Source organism: Vulpes vulpes, chromosome 16, assembly GCF_048418805.1.
Source record: "Vulpes vulpes isolate BD-2025 chromosome 16, VulVul3, whole genome shotgun sequence".
Classification (NCBI taxonomy): Eukaryota; Metazoa; Chordata; class Mammalia; order Carnivora; family Canidae; genus Vulpes; species Vulpes vulpes.
This window is the reverse complement of record NC_132795.1, coordinates 59,772,296-59,794,800: the sequence shown is the minus strand read 5'-3', so window position 1 is coordinate 59,794,800 and position 22,505 is coordinate 59,772,296. Positions and strand designations below refer to the sequence as shown.

Here is a 22,505-nt window from a genome sequence, read left to right as displayed (position 1 = left end):
AGCCAGGGCTTTCCTAACAAACCAACACAGGCTAGGTGCCTTGAACAAAAAAAAAAAAAAAAAAAAAACGTGTTTTCTCAAGACGCTGAAGTCTGGAAGTCCAAGATTTAGGTGTCAGCAGGTCTGGGGTTTTTTCTCTGCGGCATCCCTCTTTGGCTTGCAGATGGCTGTCCTCTTGCTACCACCCCCTTTCCCACAGCGGCCCCACACCCTCAGTGTCCTTTTGGGGGGGGGGTGTATATTTTTTATTGGAGTTCGATTTACCAACATATAGTGTAACACCCAGTGCTCATCCTGTCAAGTGCCCCCCTCAGTCACCAGTCACCCCACCCCTCACCCACCTCCCGTTGTTCGTTTCCCAGAGTTAGGAGTCTCTCATGTTCTGTCTCCCTCTCTGATATTTCCACTCATTTTCTCTCCTTTCCCCTTTAATCCCTTTCACTATTTTTTATATTCCCTGTATGAATGACCTCCTCTTAGGAGGATCTCCGTCACTCTGAATTAGGGCCCAGCCTAATGGCCTCATTTTAATAGCAACATGCTGAGGTCCTGGGGATTAGGGCTTCAACATAAGCATTTTGAGGGGGTGCAGTTCAGCTGTATCAAGAGGTGTTCTCTGACCTCAGGAACGAGGCAGTTGATAGGTGTCTGAGGGGGATCCCAGAGCCCGTGAGTGCCTTCATTCTCAGCTTAAATGCTGGCTCTTCCTTCTTCAGCACATGTCTGTCCTAACCTGCAGTGACCCTACCAGTCCCTTGGCTTTGTGATCCTATTAGTTTCCTGGGGGCTGCTGTGGTGAGTTTCCACAAACCTGGTGGGTTAAAACAACACACATTTGTTTGCCTACGGTTCCAGAGGTCCGTGGTCCCTAATCAGTTTCACCTGGCCAAGATCAAGGTGTCAGCAGGGCTGTTTGTTTCTGGAGGCTTCTGAGAAAAGAATCCATTTCCTCGCCTCATCCACCTTCTAGAGCTGCACTCCTTGACTCGTGCTTCCTTCCTCTAGCTCCAGAGTCAGCATCAGAGCATCTTGCTTCAGGACCACCTGTGTCACATTTCACTGGTTCCCTTTTTTTTTTTTAAAAGACTTATTTATTTATTTATTTATTTATTTATTTATTTATTGAGAGAGAAAGAGAGAGATAGAGGTAGAGACACAGGCAGAGGGAGAAGCAGGCTTCATGCAGGGAGCCTGACGTGGGACTCGATCCCGGGACTCCAGGATCACACCCCGGGCTGCAGGCGGCGCTAAACCGCTGTGCCACCGGGGCTGCCCCTCACTGGTTCCCTTTTATAAGGACTCCTGTGATTGCATTTAGGGCCCACCGGGATAATCCAGGGTCACCCTCCCTTCTCGAGATCTTAACTGAATTACATCAGCGGAATCTCTTTTGCCATCAACATTGACAGGTTCCAGGGAACAGGACTCAATGCTATTAAGCCCTACCACAGCGGACTCATGTCCACTGCCTACCAGGACTCATGTCCTAGCCACCCCATCTGCCCCGGAGGTCCCAAATAGGAGATGATGCACAGGAAAGGCCTTGGTGAGCTGTGAAGGGGTTTTTTCTACCTCAGGGCCTTTGCACAGTCTGTCACTGCTGCCTCGAACATCCATCTCTCTACACACACATTCACATATGGCCAATTCCTTCACATTTTTGTGATTTTCTTACCTCCTCAGAGAGGCCTTCCCACCACTCTCCCTCAACCCTGTCTATTCTCTATCCCAGCACCCTGACACTGATCACAGTCTGTAATTGCTTTATTACTTGTTGGGTTATGTATTCCTTATCTGTGTCCCTGTGAGATTGTTAGTTCTGTGAGAACAAGGACCTGACAAGTCCTGTTCTCTACTCTGTCTGCAGCTCCCAGAAGGGTGCCTACAAGATGGGTGCTCCATAAAGGACTGTTGGATAAATGAGTGATGTTAACAGATAACATTTCATCACACCCATGGCCAGATTTGCATTTTCTTCTTGAGGTACAACCTCAGGGTATGCCTGTGACTCGGTATTCCTCAGATGCAATCATGACCTCTTTGTGGGAGGGTCTTGTTTTCTAATCTCTCCAAAGCTTTCTGTTCCCAACACTAGGACCTTCCTGTGCATCTTCCTGTCCCCAGGGCTTCTTCCTAAGCCCCCAAGAAGCTGGCTATGTCAATATACTCAAAGAACTTTAGAGGAGGAAGGAACCAAAGAGACCAGGGTCAGCCAACTATGATCCGCCATCTGATTGTGTGAATAAAGTCTTCTTGGAACACAGCAAGGTTCTTTCATTTACGTGTTGTCTGGGGCGATTTGCCCACTATTGTGCAGAGTTGAGTAGTTGAGACGGAGACTGTACGGCCCGCAAAATCGGACATACTGACTATCCGGCCCTTTACAGAAGAGGCTTGCAAACCAAACAGACCATCTGATCCAAGCCCACCCACTTTACGGATGAAGACAGTGAGAGCCTAAACATTTTCAGACCAGAGCCAGAGGCCTACTGTGAGCACTTGGCAGATTCAGGACTGAAATCCAGTTCTGCAGAATCCCAAACAATCCAGGCTTCTCCCACGGACTGTACCATCTTCCTTAGCACCCAGGCCCTCCCCAACCAAACTCCATTTCAATTCTGGGTGGTCACCCCCTCACTAGCTTTCTCTCCACCGTTTCAGAAGGGCCCTGCCCATGTATCTTCTCCCTCTCCCACTTGAATCTGGGCCCAGCCACCTTCCTGAGCTGATTTGTTCTCTTGACTCTACAAGAAGCCCACTTAGGCTTGCCCTTCCCTTCTGGAATCTCTGGTCCCAGCCCCACAGACTGTTCAAGCACCGAGGCAAAGATTTCGACGGCCACTGTGCTGATTGAGTGGACCATGTTCCCTGCTCTTCACCTCAGGCCACCCATTTGGGGTTGTCAAACCCAGGTTGCTCCAAAACTCCCAGAGGAGCTTGTTTAGAATGCACATGCCCAGGCCCCACCCCAGACTTGTTGAATCCAAACTCTGGGGTTGACTTGGAGCCTTGGGAATTCACACACACACACACACACACACACACACACACACACACAGTGATTCTGGCGTTTAGCACGGTCTGAGAGGTACTTTACAAAGCCATGGGCTTTCCAAGTATCCTCCAGGTGTTAGTCAGTGTAGACAGCTTCAGAACAAAGTCAAGAGCCAGTGGAACATTGTTCTCTTTAAAAATCCATAAGGAAGGGCACCTGGTTGGCTCAATCAGTTAAGTGTCTGCCTTCAGCTCAGGTCATGATCTCAGGGTCCTGGGATCTGGCTCCCTGCTCAGCGGGGAGTCTGCTTCTCCCTCTCTTTCTGCCCCTACCCCTGCTTGCTCACACTCTCTCACCCTCTCTCTCTCTCTCTCTCTCAAATAAAATCTTTTTAAAAAATAAAAATAAATTTAAAAGAATAAAAATACATAAGGAGAATGCAGTCTTTCTCCTTCAGCTTTCTCTACCCAATCCTTAATTCAAGGCCCTAGAATTCTTTCCCATCTCCAGTGCCTCCAAAAGAAACATCACAAATAACACTTTCTCCCCCCCTCTGAGTAGACAAGATAAGAAGGTTTTTAAATGAGTTGCTGGCAAAGAATTCATGAGCTTATAAACCACTGAGGTCAGGGTGACGAAGAGAAGGCGATGTTGAAAGGAGAACAGGTACACAGAAAATTCCAGAGGAGGCTGGAATCCTGGGGTTCAAGGTTTCTTATTCTGGTGCTCACCAGCTGTCTCGATACAGGTGTTATTCTGAAGGCAGCACAGCCTCGTTCTCTCCTTAGCATTCCTCAGGAACTGGCGGTGTGCCCTGTGCCTCAGCCCCTCACAGAAAAGGCAGCAGCTGGGGACACCTGGGGGGCTCAGTGATTGAGCATTTGCCTTCTGCTCAGGTCGTGATCCTTGGGGTCCTGGGATCAAGTCCCACATCAGGCTCCCTATGGAGAGCCTGCTTCTCCCTCTTCCTATGTCTCTGCCTCTCTCTGTGTCTCTCTTAAATAAATAAAATCTTAAAAATAAAAAAGAAAGAAAGACAAAAGGCAGCAGCCAAAGGGCAGTGTGCGGAAGAGACACAGCCCCCGCCCCCAGGGACTGGGAGTTGTGGGCTGTGTTTCAGGGGACACTGAGCAAAGGGAAGGCAGGACGAGGTGGGGGGGTGCTGCCTCCGAGGAGGAGAGTTCTCCCAGAGGAGAGTTCTCTGAGTGCTTGGGGCTGGTTTCTACGGTGATGGAGACATGGTGACAAAAATAAGTCCTGCTCACCTGAGACAGTAGAATCCAATTCAATTTCAAGTCAATGTGTGTTTATTGAGTGCCTGATTCAGTTTAGGTGATGGAGAGAATGAGAGAATGAGGGCGACAGCCTAAGCAGCAGGCTGACTTGGGCAGAAATTCCCTGGGAGACTGCCCCACAGGTCCACAGGGCCAGAAATTCGATTGCATTCCATTTCACCCTGCAGGAAATAGGTAAATCTTAGTCTGTCTTGTGAACAAATATTTATTTAGTGCTTCCAGCCTGCTGGGGCTGTCCTGGGGCAGTGGCTAGATCAGTGAACCTAGCAGTCTCAGGGCCCTGCCCCGATGGAGTTTACATTCTCCTGGGACACTGGCAAGGCCAGTGGGTAAGGCCAATGGGCTATGGACTCCCATGGGAGGGGTCCATATAGGATGGATTATCAGGAGAAAGGGTTAGGGTAAGATAGGATTTGCACTGTGATTTGAAGGTTAAGTGGGGTGTGAATTTTTAAAGGGCTGGAGGCCTTCCAGCCCAGGAATGAAAATGGCATGCTATCAAAGGTCCATGAGCAGATGGCAGCCAGGGTCAAGGTGAGGCAGGAGAGACACACATTTGCATGGCCTGGCCTCCTTCAGTTTGGGACTCTGAGCACCCTGCTTGCCTCACCCGAGCTGGGGTACTGCTGAATATAGGAAATCATTTTGGTCTACACATTGCATTTCTCAAAGTGAGTTCCTTGGGCTACTTAGATCAGTATCATAAGAGCCGCTTCTTAAAATTATATTCATGGACCTGACACAATCAGCATCTCTGGAGATAAGGTCAGGGGATTTGCATTTTAACACACACACACACACACACACACATACACACACACACACACACACACACAATTCCCAGGCCCTCTACCCATAGATTCTTGTCCACCAGCCCCAATCTACTGAATCAAGACACTCTGGGGATGGGGCCCAGGAATCTGCATTTTAACAAGCCCTCCAGATAATTCTGATTCACGTGAAATTCACATGGGGGAGGTTTTAAAAACTACCAGTAACCAGCCCCATCCTAGATGAATTAAATCAGAATCCCTTCAAAGGCTCCCCCACCAACTCAGTAATCCTAATGGGAGGACAGAGTTTATAATTATCACCCAAAGAAACAGGAAGTTGGCACAAATGCATTACATTACAAAGTATATAGTTCAGCCATGGGCATCATCTCAATTCTTGCAACAAGCTGTCCCCTGCTGGGGTCTCAGCGCAGGAGGAACCTGAGGCTCCCAGAGTTTCAGGGGTGTGGCATGTCCCCTGTCCCTCCCACAAAGGCAGGTTTGCTGGCTGTGACGGGCAGCTGCCTGGCCTGGCTCGTGGGAAGACAGCCTGTCCACTTGGCTCTTTGCACCTGTCCCAGGTGCTAAAAAGCCTGTTGGCAGCAGTGTTCAGCCAGAGCTGGGGCTGGGATTGCTCTGCAAAGGGAGGTGAGAAGACAGGAAGGGAGAGTCGGGGGACTCCTTAGGGTTGGGCCCAGAATCGGAGCCCCAAGGACTTCTAACCCCAGACATTTTGGGGGTTTTCTACTAAGGCCAGCCCCTGTGCTTGGTGCTTTAAGTGAGCCATCTCCTGTGTGCTCACATGATCTCTGAGGGAGATAACACTCGCAGGAGAGTCACATGGCATCCCTGCTTTGCAGATGAGGAAACTGAGGCCCAAAGACTCTGGAGAGCCTGCCCCGGGGTCACCGGTGGGGTCGCCGGTGGGGTCACCAGTGCGATCAGGATGCCTCCAGCGGCTCTCCCACCCCTCGGGCGCTCAGAGGCAGGGTCCCCCGGGAAAAGCGGGGGTGGGGGCGCCGGGCTGGGGCGGGGGACCTGCGAGGAGGGGGTGGGGCTGGGCCACCCCCGCCCTAACGCTCTGGGTCCCGCGCAGGCCCTTCCTCGTGCTGCCGCCGCTGATGGAGTGGATCCGGGTGGCCGTGGCGCACGCCGGCCACCGCCGCAGCTTCTCCATGGACAGCGACGACGTCCGCCAGGCGGCCCGGCTGCTGCTGCCCGGCGTGGACTGCGAGCCGCGCCAGCTCAGGTAGGGCGGGGGGCCGGCGAGGGGCGCCCCCCCCGCGGCAGGGCGGCGGGGGGGGGCGGGGCGGGTGCAGGGCCCGGACCTGCGGGGGCCGAGGGGAGCTGGGCCGGGCGGGAATGCGTGCTCGGTTCTGCGGTACCGGAGAGCGGCGGCTTCTTTCGTTCACGTTCTCATCCCTCCCTCCCTCCCTCCTCCCTCCTCCTTCCCTCTCCCGAGAGAGAAAGGACGGTCTTGTCTTGGTCTTCCCGTAGTTTCCAGGGCCTCCGTGCAGGGTACACTTGCTGGCTGGCTGAGAGCACATCTCTGCTCTCCCACATACGTGGGGATGGCGTGGCTCCCTCTTTCCTAGGTCTGTAACCCCGTCTCCCTTCCTGGGGGCCGGGAATTATCCTTGGGCCACTCAGGGGCCCCATGCACCCCGAGGAGCTCATTTTTACCCAAAGCCAAAAAAGTGCCATCACTCCCTTGGCTGAATCCAAACCTGGGTCTAAATGCATTGGCGGGAAGCAGGGGCCGTGGGGGCCTGTGTGCGCTTTCCTGGCTCGTGCTGGCGTCCAGCTGCTCCTGGTCACCATTTTCCATTGTTTTTTTCCCAGCTTTGTTGAGATGCAGTTGACATATAACATTGTGGACATTTTGGGTGTCCCGGGTGTTGATTTGATACATGTATATATTGCAAACTGACAGCCACCACAGCGTTAGCTAACACCTCTGTCCTACCATATGGTGACTGTTTTTTTTTTTTTTTTTTTATGCGGGGAGATCATTTAAGACCTGCTCACGCTGTCTTAGCAACTTTCAAGTGTATGGGATACAGTTTTAGTAGCTATAATCACCATGCTGTACATGAGATCCCCAGACCTTATTCACATTATTACGGGAAGCTCGTATCCTGGGACCAATGTCTCCCCTTTTCCCCCACCGCCCCCGCCCTTGGCAACCACCATTCTACTCCCCTTTTCTCTGAGCTCCATTCAGATTCCACGTGTAAGTGAGAGCACACAGTATTTAGCTCTGTGTCTGATTTATTTCACTTAGCATAATGCCCTCGCGGTCCATCCAAGCTGTTGCAAATGGTAGGGCTTCCTCCTTTCTTGGGGCTGAATAATATTCCATTATGTATGGATATATTTTTTCACATCTTCTTTATCTATTCATCCGTTGACAGACACTCAGGTTGTTTCCGGCTCTTGGCTATTGTGACAAAGGCTGCAGTTGAATATGGGTGTGAAATGTGTCTTTAAAATCCTGTTTTCATTTCCTTGGGATATAAACCAGAAGTGGGGTTCCCGGATCATAGGGCAGGTCTATTTTTAATTTTTTGAGGAACTTTCATACTGGTGGAATGGTGGCTGTACCAATATACTTTTCTCCACTGTCAATGCACGAGTGTTCCCTTTTCTCCACGTCCTTGCCAACGCTTATTATTTCTTAGCTTTTTGAGGAGAACCATTCTAACAGACATGAGGTGATAGCTCACTGTGGTTTTGATTTGCATTTCTTAGCATGTGGAGTTTCTAAGTTTGGGGGATTTTTCTTTCGCTTAGTGTGCTCTGAGTTCCTCCAGTGTCCGTGTCCCTGGATGTAATGTTTCTGAGCTGTTTGGGTGTCTGTAACCCTGGGTGTGCGATCTTCGAATTGCTGAGAAGTCAGTGTCACAGTGTCTCTGGGCTCTTGGCAGGTTTGTGTTCACATTTTGAGCTGTCTGGCTACTTGAGGGTCTGTATTCCAGGTTTGAATCTCCCAGATATTTTGATGTGGTCTGTGCAGGGTTGGAAGTCCCTAGGTTCTTTGTGGGTTCTTCACGCTAGATTCGTGGTCTCAGAACTCAGAGTACAGGTTCCTTGAGCGCTGTTTAAAGAGTATCAATGTGTGAGTCCCATTGGCTGATTGGAGCCTTTGTTCCTGAGGGCCCTGAGCTGGCTGGTTGTTTCCTAGGGTGTGAGGTCTCTGGCTGTTTGGGAGTTTGTATTCTTGGTATATGGTGTGCAAGATAGTTTTGGGTTTGTGTCCAAAATACATCTGTTCACAGATCTCTGTGCCGTTTCTGTATCTATCTTCAGATTGTGAGGTTCTGGAAGTAGTTGTGTAGTCTGTATCCAGAGTATCACATTCTGAACACTTGGGTATCTGTGTTCAGTGGAGTGAATCCCTTGAGCCATTCGTAGATCTCCATTTACAAGCTGTGTGGGCATCTCTGTCTAACGTATGAGAGCCCTGAGAAGTTTGATGTCTGTGTCCAAGGCATGAATTGTCTGAGCAGTTGGAGGGCCCTCATCTCAGTTTGAGGTCTCCAAGTTGTTTGTTAAGTGTTTAATGTCCATCTGCTGTTGGGGATTTGCTCTGACAAGTGGGGTTTCCAAACTTTTTGGTGACCTGTGTTTTAAGGTATGAGTCTAAAATACATAAAGAACTCCTACAACTCAAAAACAAAACAAAACAAAACAAAAAACAATCTGATTATAAAATGGGCAGAGGATCTGAATAGACATTTCCCCAGAGAAAACATGCAGATGGCCAACAAGCACATGAAGAGATGCTCAACATTACCCATCATCAAGAAAATGTGAGTCAGAACCACAATGTGTATCACCTCACACCTGTCAGAATGACTGTTACCACAAAGACAAGAAACAACAAGTGTTGGCAAGGATGTGGAGAAAGAATGCTCATGTACTGTTGATGGGAATGCAAACTGGTTCAGCCACTATGGAAAACAGTATGGAGGTTCCTCAAAAAATTAAAAATAAAGTTACCATAGGATCCAGAAATTCCATCTACAGAAAACAAAAACACTAATTGAAAAAGATACAAGTACCCCTATGTTTAGTGCACATTGTTTACAATAAAGATTATATATATAATATTGTATACACAATAGAATACTACTTAGCCATAAAAAACGATGACATCTTGCCATTTACAGCAACATGGATGGACCTTGAGGGTCAGTGAAATAAGTCAGACAAAGACAAATACCACATGACTTCATTTATATGTGGAATCTAAGAAAACCAAAGCAACAACAAAAAAACCCCTCAGACTCATAGATACAAAGAGCAGATTGGTGGTGGCCAGAGGACAGAGGAATGGGGCAGGGGGGCAAAATGGGTGAAGAGGATTAAGAAGTACAGACTGCTAGTTATAAAATAAATAAGTCGTGAGGATGGGGACTATATTCAATAATACTTATTAACTTGTAAGGTGACAGATGGCAACTAGACTTATGGTGGCGACCAATTCACAATGTGTACAAGTGTCACATTATTGCATCATGTACATCTAAAACTAATATAATACTGTACATCAGTTATGCCTCAATAATTAAAAGTAAATTTTAAAAACATCTTAGGACAAACATCTTCAAAGATTTCAGAGGCCTCACACGCTGGACATACTTGAGTTACTTCAGACTCAGACCTTAAAACCCACACACTTAATACGTTCAGAGACTTCACACCTTGAATACAGAACCCCACATGCTGTAGATTCAAACTTGGAACACAGACCCTCAAGGAATTTAGAGACTTCCTACACTGAACACACACTGGGAAGGACTTCAAACACGTAGAGTCACCATCTTCAAATCCCCACTGCACACCTGATGAGAAACTGCCCTTCCCCCGAAATTCATCTAGCCCAATCATGTGACCAGGCTGCAGAGATTTCCACTCTTCCAGGATCTTATGGGGTCTACAAGGAAATGGAGGGCTTATAGCATATGACAGAGCCCCCTGAACACCCAGAGGTGCCCTGCAGCCCAGCAACACACAGAGGGCTGATCTAAGTCATCATTGCTGGCATTTACTGAATGCTTACCATATGCTGGGCTATTTGAAGTGCTTTACACAGATTGATTAATCTCTAATATTTCCCAAACCTTACGAAGTGGGTACCATAATTATGCCCACTTTATAGATAAGGAAACTGAGGCACAGATAGGTTAAGTAACATGTCCTCAGTCATAGGACTAGTGCATGGTGAAGCCAGGATATGGATTCAGGTGACCCAGACCCCCAGGCCCAAGGTTCTGACCACTGACTTGTACTATCCTCGGGTTTCTGTCTAGGCAGTTCCTACCTGCCCTGCCATCCCTCAGACCTTGTCACCTGGAATAACAGCAGGTCTTGGGGAGAGGCTAAGGAGCAGCCATTTATTGAGCACCTACTGTGTGCTAGTTATCAATTCCAACAGGAGATTCACATTCATTACTCGTCTCCTTTAATCCCTGAAGCAGCCTCCTGAGGGGAGTACCATCTTCACACTTTACAGATTAGAAAGCTGTTGTTGGAATGGTTTACAGATGGAAGTACTGGGGATGAGGTCCTCAGGGCTCATACCCTGAGGCCCAGCCTCTGCCCACAAGACTCCTCTGTCCTGTTACCTGCGAGTGGCACCTCCTATAGGCTTTCTCCCACCACCTCGCCCACTGTCCCGAGTCTGCTGGGTGGCAGGGAAAGGAAGATGTTTCCTCAATTGTGGCTGCCCAAATATTCCTTGTTTGTCATGTTCTCAGGAGACTCCATAGCTTAAATGTTAGGAGATTGGGCTCCAGAGTCCCATTGCCTAGATCAAATCCCACCACCACAGTTAATTAGCTCTGGGCAAGCTAGTTAAGCTCTCTGGAGCTTGACTTCCTGGCCTGTCACATGGACATAATAAAAGCAGCCCCCCTTAGAATTTGGTGCAGGCACAGAGTGGAGCCAAGAACATTAGACTCCTGTACAGTCAATGCCTGAAGGGAAGAAAGTACTCATGACATGGTTGTTATTCGCTAGCATTGCCCCACACCTCTAGTATCCCTGAAATAACAATGGAGACTCACACCTATGTGTTGCTTTATAATTCTTAAAGGCTTTTTAACATTTTCTCATGTGAACCTCAAAACAGACACTGTTGTTATCCAAGAAGAAGTGCTGTCCCATTTTATAGAGGAAGAAATCCAGGCTCAGCAAGATTAGTTAACTTTTCCAGCATCACACAGATACTAAGAGACAGGGTGAGGAGCCAGATATCAAACCTAGACACACCTGGGATACAACCAATTTTTCTGGTCTCCAGCCCTAGACCTAGACTCAGCCCTCTTCGAGGATGCTAACGACCCTCTTCTAAATGCTTCTTTTCCTTATCACAATTCTGGAGACTGGCCATGAGCTTCCAGGGCTCACTGTCCATCTCTGTACCCCTCATCCAGCATGTAGCTCACACTGGCATCCAGGACATGAGCCTGATGCCCTGGCAGGCGAGAACCACACATCAAGAGCAGAGACAAAGGAAATCAGCTCCATTCATTCTCCACACTGTTTTTTGCCCTTTATCTCTCAATTCTTGACTCATTTGTCTCCAGAATAATAATTTGTGTGTAGAAGATAGACCCATTGATTGTCCCAAGCTAAATTTTGATCAAGTTTGGAAATCATTTTCAAAGAGAAAAATAAAATACAGTATTTCATTAGCTTTCCTAAATAGTAAGTGTAAGACTCAGAAATTCCATTAACTAGGCTAAATTCAGTACATGAAGGATGCACCAATTTTTACCCCAATAAAAGAATATCTTTCAGTCTAGGCAACATACAGACACATCCCTACACGTATTTTCCAACCTCATTGCATGTAATGTGAAGCAGGTATTGCTGTCGTCAATTTGCTGGAAGGTTTTGTCCATTCAGATATCCAACAAATAGGTGTTAGACACCTACCCCATGCCCGGCACTCACAGTCTTCATGGAGTGCCGTCCCCAACAATTGTGCAAGGCAGGCTTTATTATTCCATTTTACAGATAGGAAGGCTGAGGCTCCCAGGTTGAGGCTGTGGAACTTGTCTGAGGTCACACAGCTACTGTGAGGCAGGTGAGTTCTAGAATGGAGGACTAAGCGAATGGAGGTAACAACAGTCTCCTTGTCCCTCTCCCCTCCCACCTCCCAGACAGTGATCTTCCCAGTGGCCAGGTAGGCTCCTCAATCTGAGCAAATCTGAGCTCACATCTCTCAAGAAACAGCCCGGAACGGTGCAGGTCCTTGGATGTTCTAACAAGCTCAGGAACGTGGGATCTTGGTGTTGGCAGCTAGGGTGCCCGTGACTATTAGCACACATAATTACCTACCAGCTGGCCGAGGTGTCCTGGTGGGAGGCAGCCTGGATACCAGCTGGGACAGAGCAACCGAGTCAAGGATTCTCAGGTCTGACGCTAGTGCAGCCATTGATTTATCTTCACAGTGACCTTGGCCAAATGCAGCCGGAGCGCTTCTTTTGTCTTTATTCAGCTACAGTAAAGCCTCACCATGGTGATCGGGTTTATTCAAAAGGAACACCATTTGATGCGGCTGCAGCTTGTAAGCTGACAGGGGTGACCCGTATATTTTTCCTCAATTAAAGTATCAGCTCATCTAAACCTGGGACATTCAGCCGTTTCTTTCTTTTCTTTTTCCTCTCCTTTGGGAGGTGAGGGAGGAGGAGGGCAGTAGAAGGAAATAAAGAGCAAATGATACATCTGGGCAGGGTTTGCACATTTTCTTATTAATAATTGGTCTCAAAGCATTTTAGAAATACAAAGGATAAATATGGTTTATTTCCCTGTATTTATTTGTAAGAGGCAGTTTTTCTGCTCCTGAGGGGGGCTGTATTAAAATAATAGCAATAAGGCATGTTCTCAAATCCTAACTTACCTGATAAATGGCACCTACCAACAGGATTTGGGGGTTGTAAGAACCGTGAGCTCACTCCAGGAGATGATTACTCTTTTTGCAAAGTGTGTTTCTTAAATTCAAACCAGATTTTGAGCTGTTCTGGAATGGATAAGTTTGGGAGTGGTATGACGCAAAGGGTGTCAGGAAGGGATACCAGGGTCATTATGTGTTTATTGAGCATCTACTAAGTGCCAAACCCCACTCTCAATGATCTCATCTGGGTCTGCTGCTTTATAACAGGTGACCTTGGACAAGTCACTTCACCCATCTCATGGGTTGAGATTCATTCCCTGTAAAGATGGGGATGATGACTGCTTCGAGGGGTGGGGAACACCAGAAGGGAGTCAAGGATAAATTTAAAGAATTGCACATGTTTGATCCTCTTTCCAGGTGGTCTGGACACCTTTTGAGGTTAGCAGGCTTTGTCATTTGTCCAGTTTGGGTCAAAGTGGGTTCTAAGGTGAAGGTTGTACCTCAACAGTACCTGTCCTAAGATTTTGGCACCACCCCCCCCCATCCTGCCCTATAATGACAGCTGGAAGTTTGGGTTTGTTTAGCAAACATGTATGGGATGCTGATGGTCTGCCAGGCCCTGTGAGGGATATGGGGATACCACACCAGGGCCACCACATCTGGTGGTCACCAAGTCACCTAAGAGACAGACCTCATGCTGCTGGAGCTTGTTGGCCTGTGTTCCCCCCAGCATCTGGGCCCTTCTAGAAGAGAATCAGCTAGATGGAGGAATTCTGGCCTTTGGTGTCAGAAGAGATGCTCTCCATTGTCTTCCCCCTCTGCTTGGAGCCAGGCCTTGTTCTGGGCTCAGAAGAGACAGAAATTTAGGTACCAGCATTTAGGTACCACTGGGGAGATGCAGACAATAAACCATAGTAACAGATGGGCAAGATGATATCACAGAGTCTGAGTGGGACAGAGAAAGACCGGTGTGGGGTAGATAGGAACTGAGGACGGAGGGATAGACAGTCGGTGTCCAGAGGGAACCTTGGCCTCCAAAGAGGAAAGACAGTGTGATGCTTCTGCCTTAAAGGTATACTTAGTATCATGGGCGGGAGACACTGGAAGGAAGGGGATAAGGATCTGGAGCTACGTCCACACCAGCCATTTCCCTGGGTCACTTGTACATGGACCCGTGGATCCAGACCTGGGGGCTCCCCGTTCTCTCTTTTGGAAGGTCACCTGTGGAAGCAGAGGACCTAGGCCCCAGCATGGCTCTGTGGGCCCCGGACGACTCTCACTAGATTCAGAATCAGGAACCACCCTCTCTTCTTCCTTGGAGTGCCCTTGTCCTTGCCTGGCTCCAGAAAATTCCTGCAGCTCCCCACGGCCTCTCCGATAGGGCTGGCCTGAAAGTGCAGCCACAGAATGCCAGCCCCTTCCTTGCCTCCGGTGGACATGAAATCCATGCTGCAGGCCCCCTGGTAACCCCAGGGAAGCCACTGCCACCCCCACACTGATGTTAGAGCATTAGCGCCTCCTGGAAGACAGAAAACCAGCCTTCCCTTATCCCAGGAGAGTCACTTTGGGGCTCAGCTGTCCTCTCTAACAATGTCAGGGACAGGCCACGAAGCCTGGTCCAGGAGCTGAGCTAGCAGGGCAGTCCTGCACTCAGCGGGGTTGTACCCGGCACCTGCTGTGTGGCTGGCATACCAGGTGTGTCCCCCATCTGGGGGTGGGGGGACAGGACAGAGAGGTCTCCAAGTAATTACAGAAAAATGGGGTAACTATTCTAATAGAGAGCAGTAGAGACCTACTTCAGGAGAGCTAGAAACGCAGGAGGTATCCTTTGATGTGAATGCTGAAGAAGGAACCGACTGAGCAGGTAGGGCAGGTGAAGGAGGAGAGGAAGGGAGGGGAGTCCACACAGAGGGAGCCACACGTGCCTCAAGTTGGGAGCATGTGTCGGAGGAAACGTAAAGCCTTCAGACCACGGGAGCTCCAGGGCTCTGAGCACTTCCTATGGGCCAGGCCCCGGACCGGGTGGGGATACAGCCCAGGGCACAGGGCTGAGCTCCATGCGTGGGGTCCCTTAGGCCATGCCAAAGAATTCTGATGATGTATGCAGGAGGTGCAGCCATCACAGACTTTTAAGCAGGGAGACAACATCAGATTTGTATTTCTTTTTTTTTTTAAGATTTAATTTATTTTAGAGAGCAGGAGAGAGAACAAGCAGGGAAGGAAGGTGCAGAGGGAGAGAGAGAGAGAGAGTCTTGAGGTCAACTCCACACTGAGGCCAGAGCCCGACATGGGGCTCTAATCTCAGGACCCTGAGATCATGGCCTGAGCTGAAATCAGGAGTCAGATGCCTAACCAGCTGAGCCCCCCAGGTACCCCCAGATTTGTATTTTAAAAAGAGGGGCTTGGTAGCTGTATGGATAATGGGCCAAGGCGGCCAGGGGCTGGGGCAGGGTTCCAGAAGCTGTTTCAAGAACCTAGATGAGAGCAGCTGGCAGCAGGATGGATGCAGGGAGACATGGGGCAGGTGGAAGGGGCAAGACTTGGTGACCTGTTTGGGGGTGAGGGAGCGAGGGACGTTAGGCATGGCCCTGGAAGCAGCGGGGTAGAGAGGTGAGGGGAGCTGGGGTGTTAATGTTTCCTGGGGACAGAGTTCCAGTTTGGGAAGATGTAAAAAGCTCCCAAGATGAGTGATGGTGATGATGGCACAATAGGCGGATGTACTCAATGCCATGGAACTGCACATTTTAAAATGCTTCAAATGGTGAATCTGTACTATTTGTACCCTACCACAGTGTTTTTGAATGGCCATGGCTTATTACTACCAAACGCAAAAAACCACACAGAATAGCGTGTAAGGTGTCGCCTTTGTGTGATGAATGCACGTGTGTTTGCTATCCGTGTTCAGCTGTCTCTGGAAGGGTAGCTGTGCAACCACTACTACCCAGGGTGGGATCGGTACCCGAGGAAGGGGTTGGCAGCCTGGGTGCGTGGGTTTCCTGGGGCTGCTGTAGTGAAGTACTGTGGACAAGATGGCTTAAAACATCAGGCAGGCCTGCTTGGAGGCTCAGTCAATTAAGTGTCTGCCTTCAGCTCAGGTTGTGATCCTGGGGTCCTGGGCTCAAGCCCCTCATCAGGCTCCCTCTCCCTCTACAGCTCTCCTTGCTCATTCTCTCTCTGTCAGATAAATAAATAAATTTTTAAAAATGAGACATGTATGGTCCTACAGTTCTGGAGGCCAGAAGTCCAAAATCAAGGTGCCGACGGAGCCGTGCTCCTTCCAGATCCTCTGGGGAAGGATCCTTCCTCACCTCTTCCAGCTTCTAGAAGGCCCAGCTATTCCTTGGCTGCATCACCCCAATCCCTGCCTCCTCTTCACATGGCCTTCTTCCCTCTGTGTCTCCATCCAAATTTTCATCCTCTTAGACACCAGTCATATTGGATTAATTCAACCCATCACCTTGGGGACAGAGATGGGAGGGAAACTCACTTCACTGTTGGATTTTGTAGTAAGCGGTACCTATTCCCTTCACCAAATTTTTTTTTAATTAATTTTTATTGGTGTTCAATTTACCAACATACAGAAAAACACCCAGTGCTCATCCCGTCAAGTGTCCACCTCAGTGCCCGTCACCCATTCCCCTCCAACACCCGCCCTCCTCCCCTTCCACCACCCGTAGTTCGTTTCCCCGAGTTAGGAGTCTTTATGTTCTGTCTCCCTTCCTGATATTTCCCAACATTTCTTTTCCCTTCCTTTATATTCCCTTTCACTATTATTCATATTCCCCAAATGAATGAGAACATACACTGTTTGTCCTTCTCCGATTGACTTATTTCACTCAGCATAATACCCTCCAGTTCCATCCACGTTGAAGCAAATGGTGGGTATTTGTCGTTTCTAATTGCTGAGTAATATTCCATTGTATACATAAACCACATCTTCTTTATCCATTCATCTTTCGATGGACACCGAGGCTCCTTCCACAGTTTGGCTATTCACCAAATTTTTACATTAAAATGTCACTTTGGGGTTTCTGCCTCGGTAGAGTGTGTAGGTGGGGATGCCTTTGACGAACACAGGGCAAAGACAAGATAAGTAGTAACAGATTCAGTTTTGAAAATGCCAAAGGCAAGTTGCCATTCCAGCTGGTTGTCCACAGAAACGAGCGAGTCCATGTAGGGCTTTTCCACCAGAGCAAGCTTGCCAGGGAGTCAGGTACTCCTCTAATAGAGACGAAGCAAACCACAGCGGTTAGGAGTGTAGGCTTTGCAGCCTGACTACCTGAGTTCCAGTCCTGGCTTGACCACTTACTCTCTATGTGACCTTAGGCAAGTTGCTCGCCTCTCTTTGACTCAGTTTCTGAATCTGCAAAATGGGAGCAATAATATGCCTACCTCATAAAGTTGTGGGAAGGATCAAATAAAATAATATATACTTATTAGCACCATGTGGCATATAAACCATGTAGTACACTTCTGTCATAGTAAATGCACATTAAATATTAGTGATTATCCTTATTCCGCAACTCTGGACCAAGAAGGTCTGCTCCTCCTTGTTGCCAAAAATGATAGCCTCAACTTCCTCTGAGAGAGAGAGGAAAGAAGTATCTTGATGAGATGTGCTGGTATACCACTGAGGTATGGCTTGTAGCAGACTGAGGCCGGGCACCTCTCCACCCTCCTCTCACTACTGCTGAGGCTGCACCCCAGGATGCAGGAAGAGAATCAACCCGACCAACTAGCCAGAGCAGCCCCTCTTCCCACCCCAGGAACAAGCAGGAGATTTCGAAGGTCATCATTGACTGGAGTACCCCACCTCTTCAAAGCAATTGAGCACCCAAAACCAGCTGCATTTGCCACCTTGGGTGGGGTCACTGATGGGAAGAGGTAGAAGAAGGAAAAAGGAGGATGTGTGCAGACAAAGGCACATAGGGTTCCTGATTGGCAGAGCCTTGCCCCAGGTGAGTAGAAGTTAGGGAAGAGGTTAGGGGGCATGGAATATTCCAGAAGAAAGGGTCATGCAGCATTGACTTACTCTTAGACAACTGGCTTACTTATCATGTTAGAGCTGGGGCAGAAATCAGATACAGCTGAATTCTGGGGCCTACCTAGAAGTCTTTGGGGGAGACACTGGCACATGGATGGCCACTGATGTCACAGTTGTGGGTGAGAGTGCCCCAGGGAAGGGCCTGACAAGAGGAGTCACCATGACACAAAGGGAGAGAGGCCCTGAGTCAGAGAAGAGGGAACCCAGGTGGGAAGGGGGACCAGAACCCCAGGCTACAGCCAGCACAGAAGGTGCAGATGGCAGGAGGCCCCCAGGCGTGGCCATGAGGATCACAGTACCCTCTGCGTCAGGGCTTTCCACAGCCCGGCCTGGGCACAGACCATATTGCAGGCACCAGACGGTTTGCCAACACTTGGAGTTTGTTCCGAGCTTTCAAAGTGTTAAAAGCAAAACAGAAACACATTTGATGCTCACAGCAACACAGAAAACTACAACTTAAATGGCATTTGAGGCTCGCTTCCAAATCGGAGCTTCCGATCCAAGCTGGCAGTTTGAGGGTATGTAGTTTACCATATGGGATTTGGCTTCCAGGGAACGGACTTTTTTTTTTTTTTCTGGCATCCTCTTGGGTCTGTTAAATTTCTGCCCAGGGTGCTTCTTTACTTAACTGCCAGCAAATCTCTTGAACTCTCATTTAAAATATTATTTACATAGGAACAGTATCTTCCCTTAGGGATTAGTCAGGCAATCAGTACTTATTACAAAGGTATGCACCGAGTACAGAGTACTTAGTACAAAGCCAGGATAACACAGGCACTTCGGGTAACAGTGAAGGACAGAATTCCATCCTTCAGCCTATTTGTCGTCTTCACAACATCCCATGTGTGTGCTGTTTTTCCAGAATGAACTTCCCTTACATCAGTTCATTAAATTGCTCTATGAAACGTTAAGAACCACCAGAGCTGATGTCTCCAAAGGCCTTTCTACCCTGAAGATTATTCCGTCTTGTGGCCTGCCATTAGATGCGCAAATGGGAGGTGCCTGGGTGGCTCAGTGGTTGAGTGTCTGCCTTTGGCTCAGGTCATCATCCCAGGTCCTGGGATTGAGTCCCACATCGGGCTCCCTGCAGGGAGCCTGCTTCTCCCTCTGCCTGTGTCTCTGCCTCTCTCTATGTGTCTCTCATGAATAAATAAATAAAATCTTTTTAAAATAAAAGTGCAAATGGGAATGACACTTTTACCTGTGGGGGAAACTGAGTCATACAAAAAATGGGAAGAAACAAGTGGAGCTTCAGCTCATGCCTGCTCCTGTATTAGCAGATGGTAGAAGGAACCAACAATCAAGAACCTGCCTGGGCCAGACACTGTCCTGGGTGCTTTTCATGCTCTGCTTCATTCAGCTGGAAGAGAGGGCTTTATTTCCTTGGCACCCCTGAGAATACTGGGGCTTCAGGAGGTTAGGAAACCTGCCACCATCACATGCAGAATATGTCCCATCTTGGATTTGAACCACGCCTGTCTGACTCCAAACCCCAGTTCTCTTCTGTCAAAGGGGTCGCTCCAATCAAAAATCAACATCAGGACATGTGACTATAACTTTGAACAAGGCCCACAGATTCATCTTAAAAGACTCAGCCTTCGCTTTAGTTCCTCTTAGAAATTTGGGTGCATGGCAGCCTCTTGTGCCAAACTGACAGAGTCAGCGTGGACCAGGCCAAAGATCCTCATGAAGACTTAACGTGGAAATATTCTACCAAATGGCTGAGATATATATAAAAATGACCTCACTAGTAATCCTGAAACGCATTTCAAAACCACACCCAGGTATACCTTTCATATGCATCGGATCAGCCAAAACGTTACAGTGTGATGATACCAGATGTGAGCAAAGATGTAGAAGAGTGAGACCTCCCTTATACCACTGGCGGGCACTCTGAATCCACTTTCAAGTAAACTTGAAAGCACATAATCCTGGTCTTAGGTCTATACCCTAGAGAAACTCCTCCATATGGAAATGAGGAGGCATATACAAAGATGTTCATTTTGTGTTTATAATATCAAAATAAAGAAGAAGGAAAAGAAACAAACTGTCTACAAGAAAAGGAATGAATAAATATTCATTCAATGGAATGCCAAGTGGCAAGGAAAGTAAATGAACCAGATCTACATGTTATTACATTGCCAAATCCCAGAAACATAATATTGTGTAAAAAAAAAAAATTAAAATTAAAAAAAAAAAGGCAGAGCAAGGCAGGATTTTGTGTAGTGTGCTGACATTTTACATAAAGTTTACCAATATGCAAAACAGTCTGTATATTATCAGAAATTCAGTAAAAGTAGTAAAATATATGAAACATTCCTAAGGATGATAAATGTCAAATTGAAGAGAGAAGGTAATCTCAGGAAGGTGGGCGAGACGATGGAATCAGGACAGGTGTGTAGTACTTACAGTGCTTTCTTTGTACTTATAATGCTTTATTTTTTCCAGAAGGTTGGGTAGTAAGCATATAGGTGGACATTGTGTTACTTTTTATTTATGATTGCCTAAATTACTTTATTAACCATAAAAGTTCCCTTGCCAGGGTTTGCAACAGCATATTTAGAAGGCCAATTCTGAAAAAATAAAATAAAAAGAAGGCCAGTTCTGCGATATTAATAAGCCTTATTTTTTAAAAAAGGTTTAATTTATTTATTCATAGAGATGCAGAGAGAGAGACAGAGACACAGGCAGAGGAAGAAGCGGGCTCCATGCAGGGAGCCCGACGTGGGACTCGATCCCAAGTCTCCAGGATCACGCCCCAGGCCGCAGGCAGTGCTAAACCGCTGCACCACTGGGGCTGCCCGCCTTATTTTTTTTTTAGGTGTCAAGTGGTTCAGCAAATTTGGGGAATACTGGCCTAAATAAAATTGAATAGGTATTAAAAGAAACTTTCTTGGTGTTTTGAACATCCTGGGTTTCTTGTAAGTCCCAAAGAGAACGTTACCCTATTTAAATATTTTACTGTACAGCAAGAGTTGGCAAACGGGAGCTGTGTGCCTCCTATTTTTATGAATGAAATTGCCTGAACTAACAGCCACACCCGTCTGCTTATTATAGTCTGTGGCTGCTTTCACACTTCGCTTTCACATAGTGGCAGAGTTGAGTAGTTATGACACAGACCATATGGCCCACAAAGCCTAAAATATTTACTCGTCAGCCTTTTACAGAAAACATTTGTGTGCCCATCATAGAACATCTTTGGGGACTGGTGTCCCTGGGAATGTTGGAATTGTAACACTCGAATGCCGCCCTTTTACCACAGCAACAGGTGCGTGTGTGTATTTGTAGAAATTATTATATAGAAGACCCCTAGTCCTTTCTGGATTCCTTGGAGGATGATGTGTGTACTTTTCTCTTTGAATCTCCAGCACCTAACACAGTACGCGGTGTGTACTTAGCACTTCCTGTGTGCTTCCTTGAACTGATTTTCATTTAAAAAACCATTTGTGGGATGGATTCATTAGGATCCAGCTTCGTTAGCTGTAATAGACCTTCAGAATACCTGTAGCTCGGGTAAGACAGGAGCTTGAAATTCTTCCTTGTCCAACAGTCCAGGCATACGCAGTCCGGGGCTCTAATAGCAACTCCACGTCTAGGACCCAGGCACCTTCCCTCTTGTTGCTCTCACACCCCTTAGGTAGTACCTTCCTTTGCACAGCATGATGTGGCTGACCCCACCCACCAGGACTTCCTCTCTTTAGAGGGAAGAGGGAAAGTAGGAGGATAGACCGGGCCCCAGAGATTGCACACATCACTTCCCTTACTTCCTATCGATCAGCACTTAGTCATGTGGCCACATCTAATTGCCAGGGAGACTGGGGGATTATCATCCTTCTCTGAGCAGCCGTGAAGAATTCAGGTCCTACATCAATACATGAACGAGATCAAGGGCTCTCTGGAGGACACCAATCAGTTTCTGCCATAAACGGATACGTTCAGAGCTCGCCAAAATCAGGGGTGACTCTTCTCTAAAGGATAGGCCTCATTTTCGACTTATTTTACAATAGGCCATGATGACAAAGCAAGAGATGTGTGATGATGCTTCATTATTTTCTACTCAAAGTCACATGACAGCACATTCAGGAATGAGCACACTAGTTTCATCTTCCTGGGTGTTTGTAGCCCTTGCATTTGAGAAAGATCTTTTTTTCACGTACTTGGACAGACCCAGAATTTCTATTTTGTGGGGAAGGCAGACATGATGGCTTCGCCACTAACTGGCCATCTACTTCTAACAAGGAGAAAGGTTTCAGGCCCCTTGGGATCTCTGACAAAGCAGAAAAGATTGGCTGGGAGGGGGCCATGGAATCACACTTTCTTTACCTTATACGAGGCAGTTTAATGAGCTGGCTCTTCTCTGTACTTTGGCAGTGGTGTTAAAAAGCAAGTAGACACAATTTTTGGACACAGATTTCTCCTAGGATCTTTGCACCACTACATGTTCCATTTGCCGCAATATGTATATATATACATAAATATATATACAGAATCT

At 47.7% G+C, this 22,505-nt stretch overlaps 1 protein-coding gene across 5 annotated transcripts in view; it reads left to right on the top strand.

The window, feature by feature from the left end:
* Positions 1–22,505, top strand: part of ABTB3 (ankyrin repeat and BTB domain containing 3) — a 309,913-nt gene that overhangs the window by 225,932 nt on the left and 61,476 nt on the right. For 4 of the 5 annotated variants that reach the window (XM_072742516.1, XM_072742513.1, XM_072742514.1 and 1 more), the window contains exon 4: positions 6,160–6,312. In XM_072742516.1, the coding sequence (XP_072598617.1) occupies positions 6,160–6,312 (153 nt within the window). Of the gene's footprint in view, positions 1–5,747; positions 6,049–6,159; positions 6,313–22,505 lie in introns of those variants that run through there. The other variant, XM_072742517.1, reaches the window with a different exon arrangement.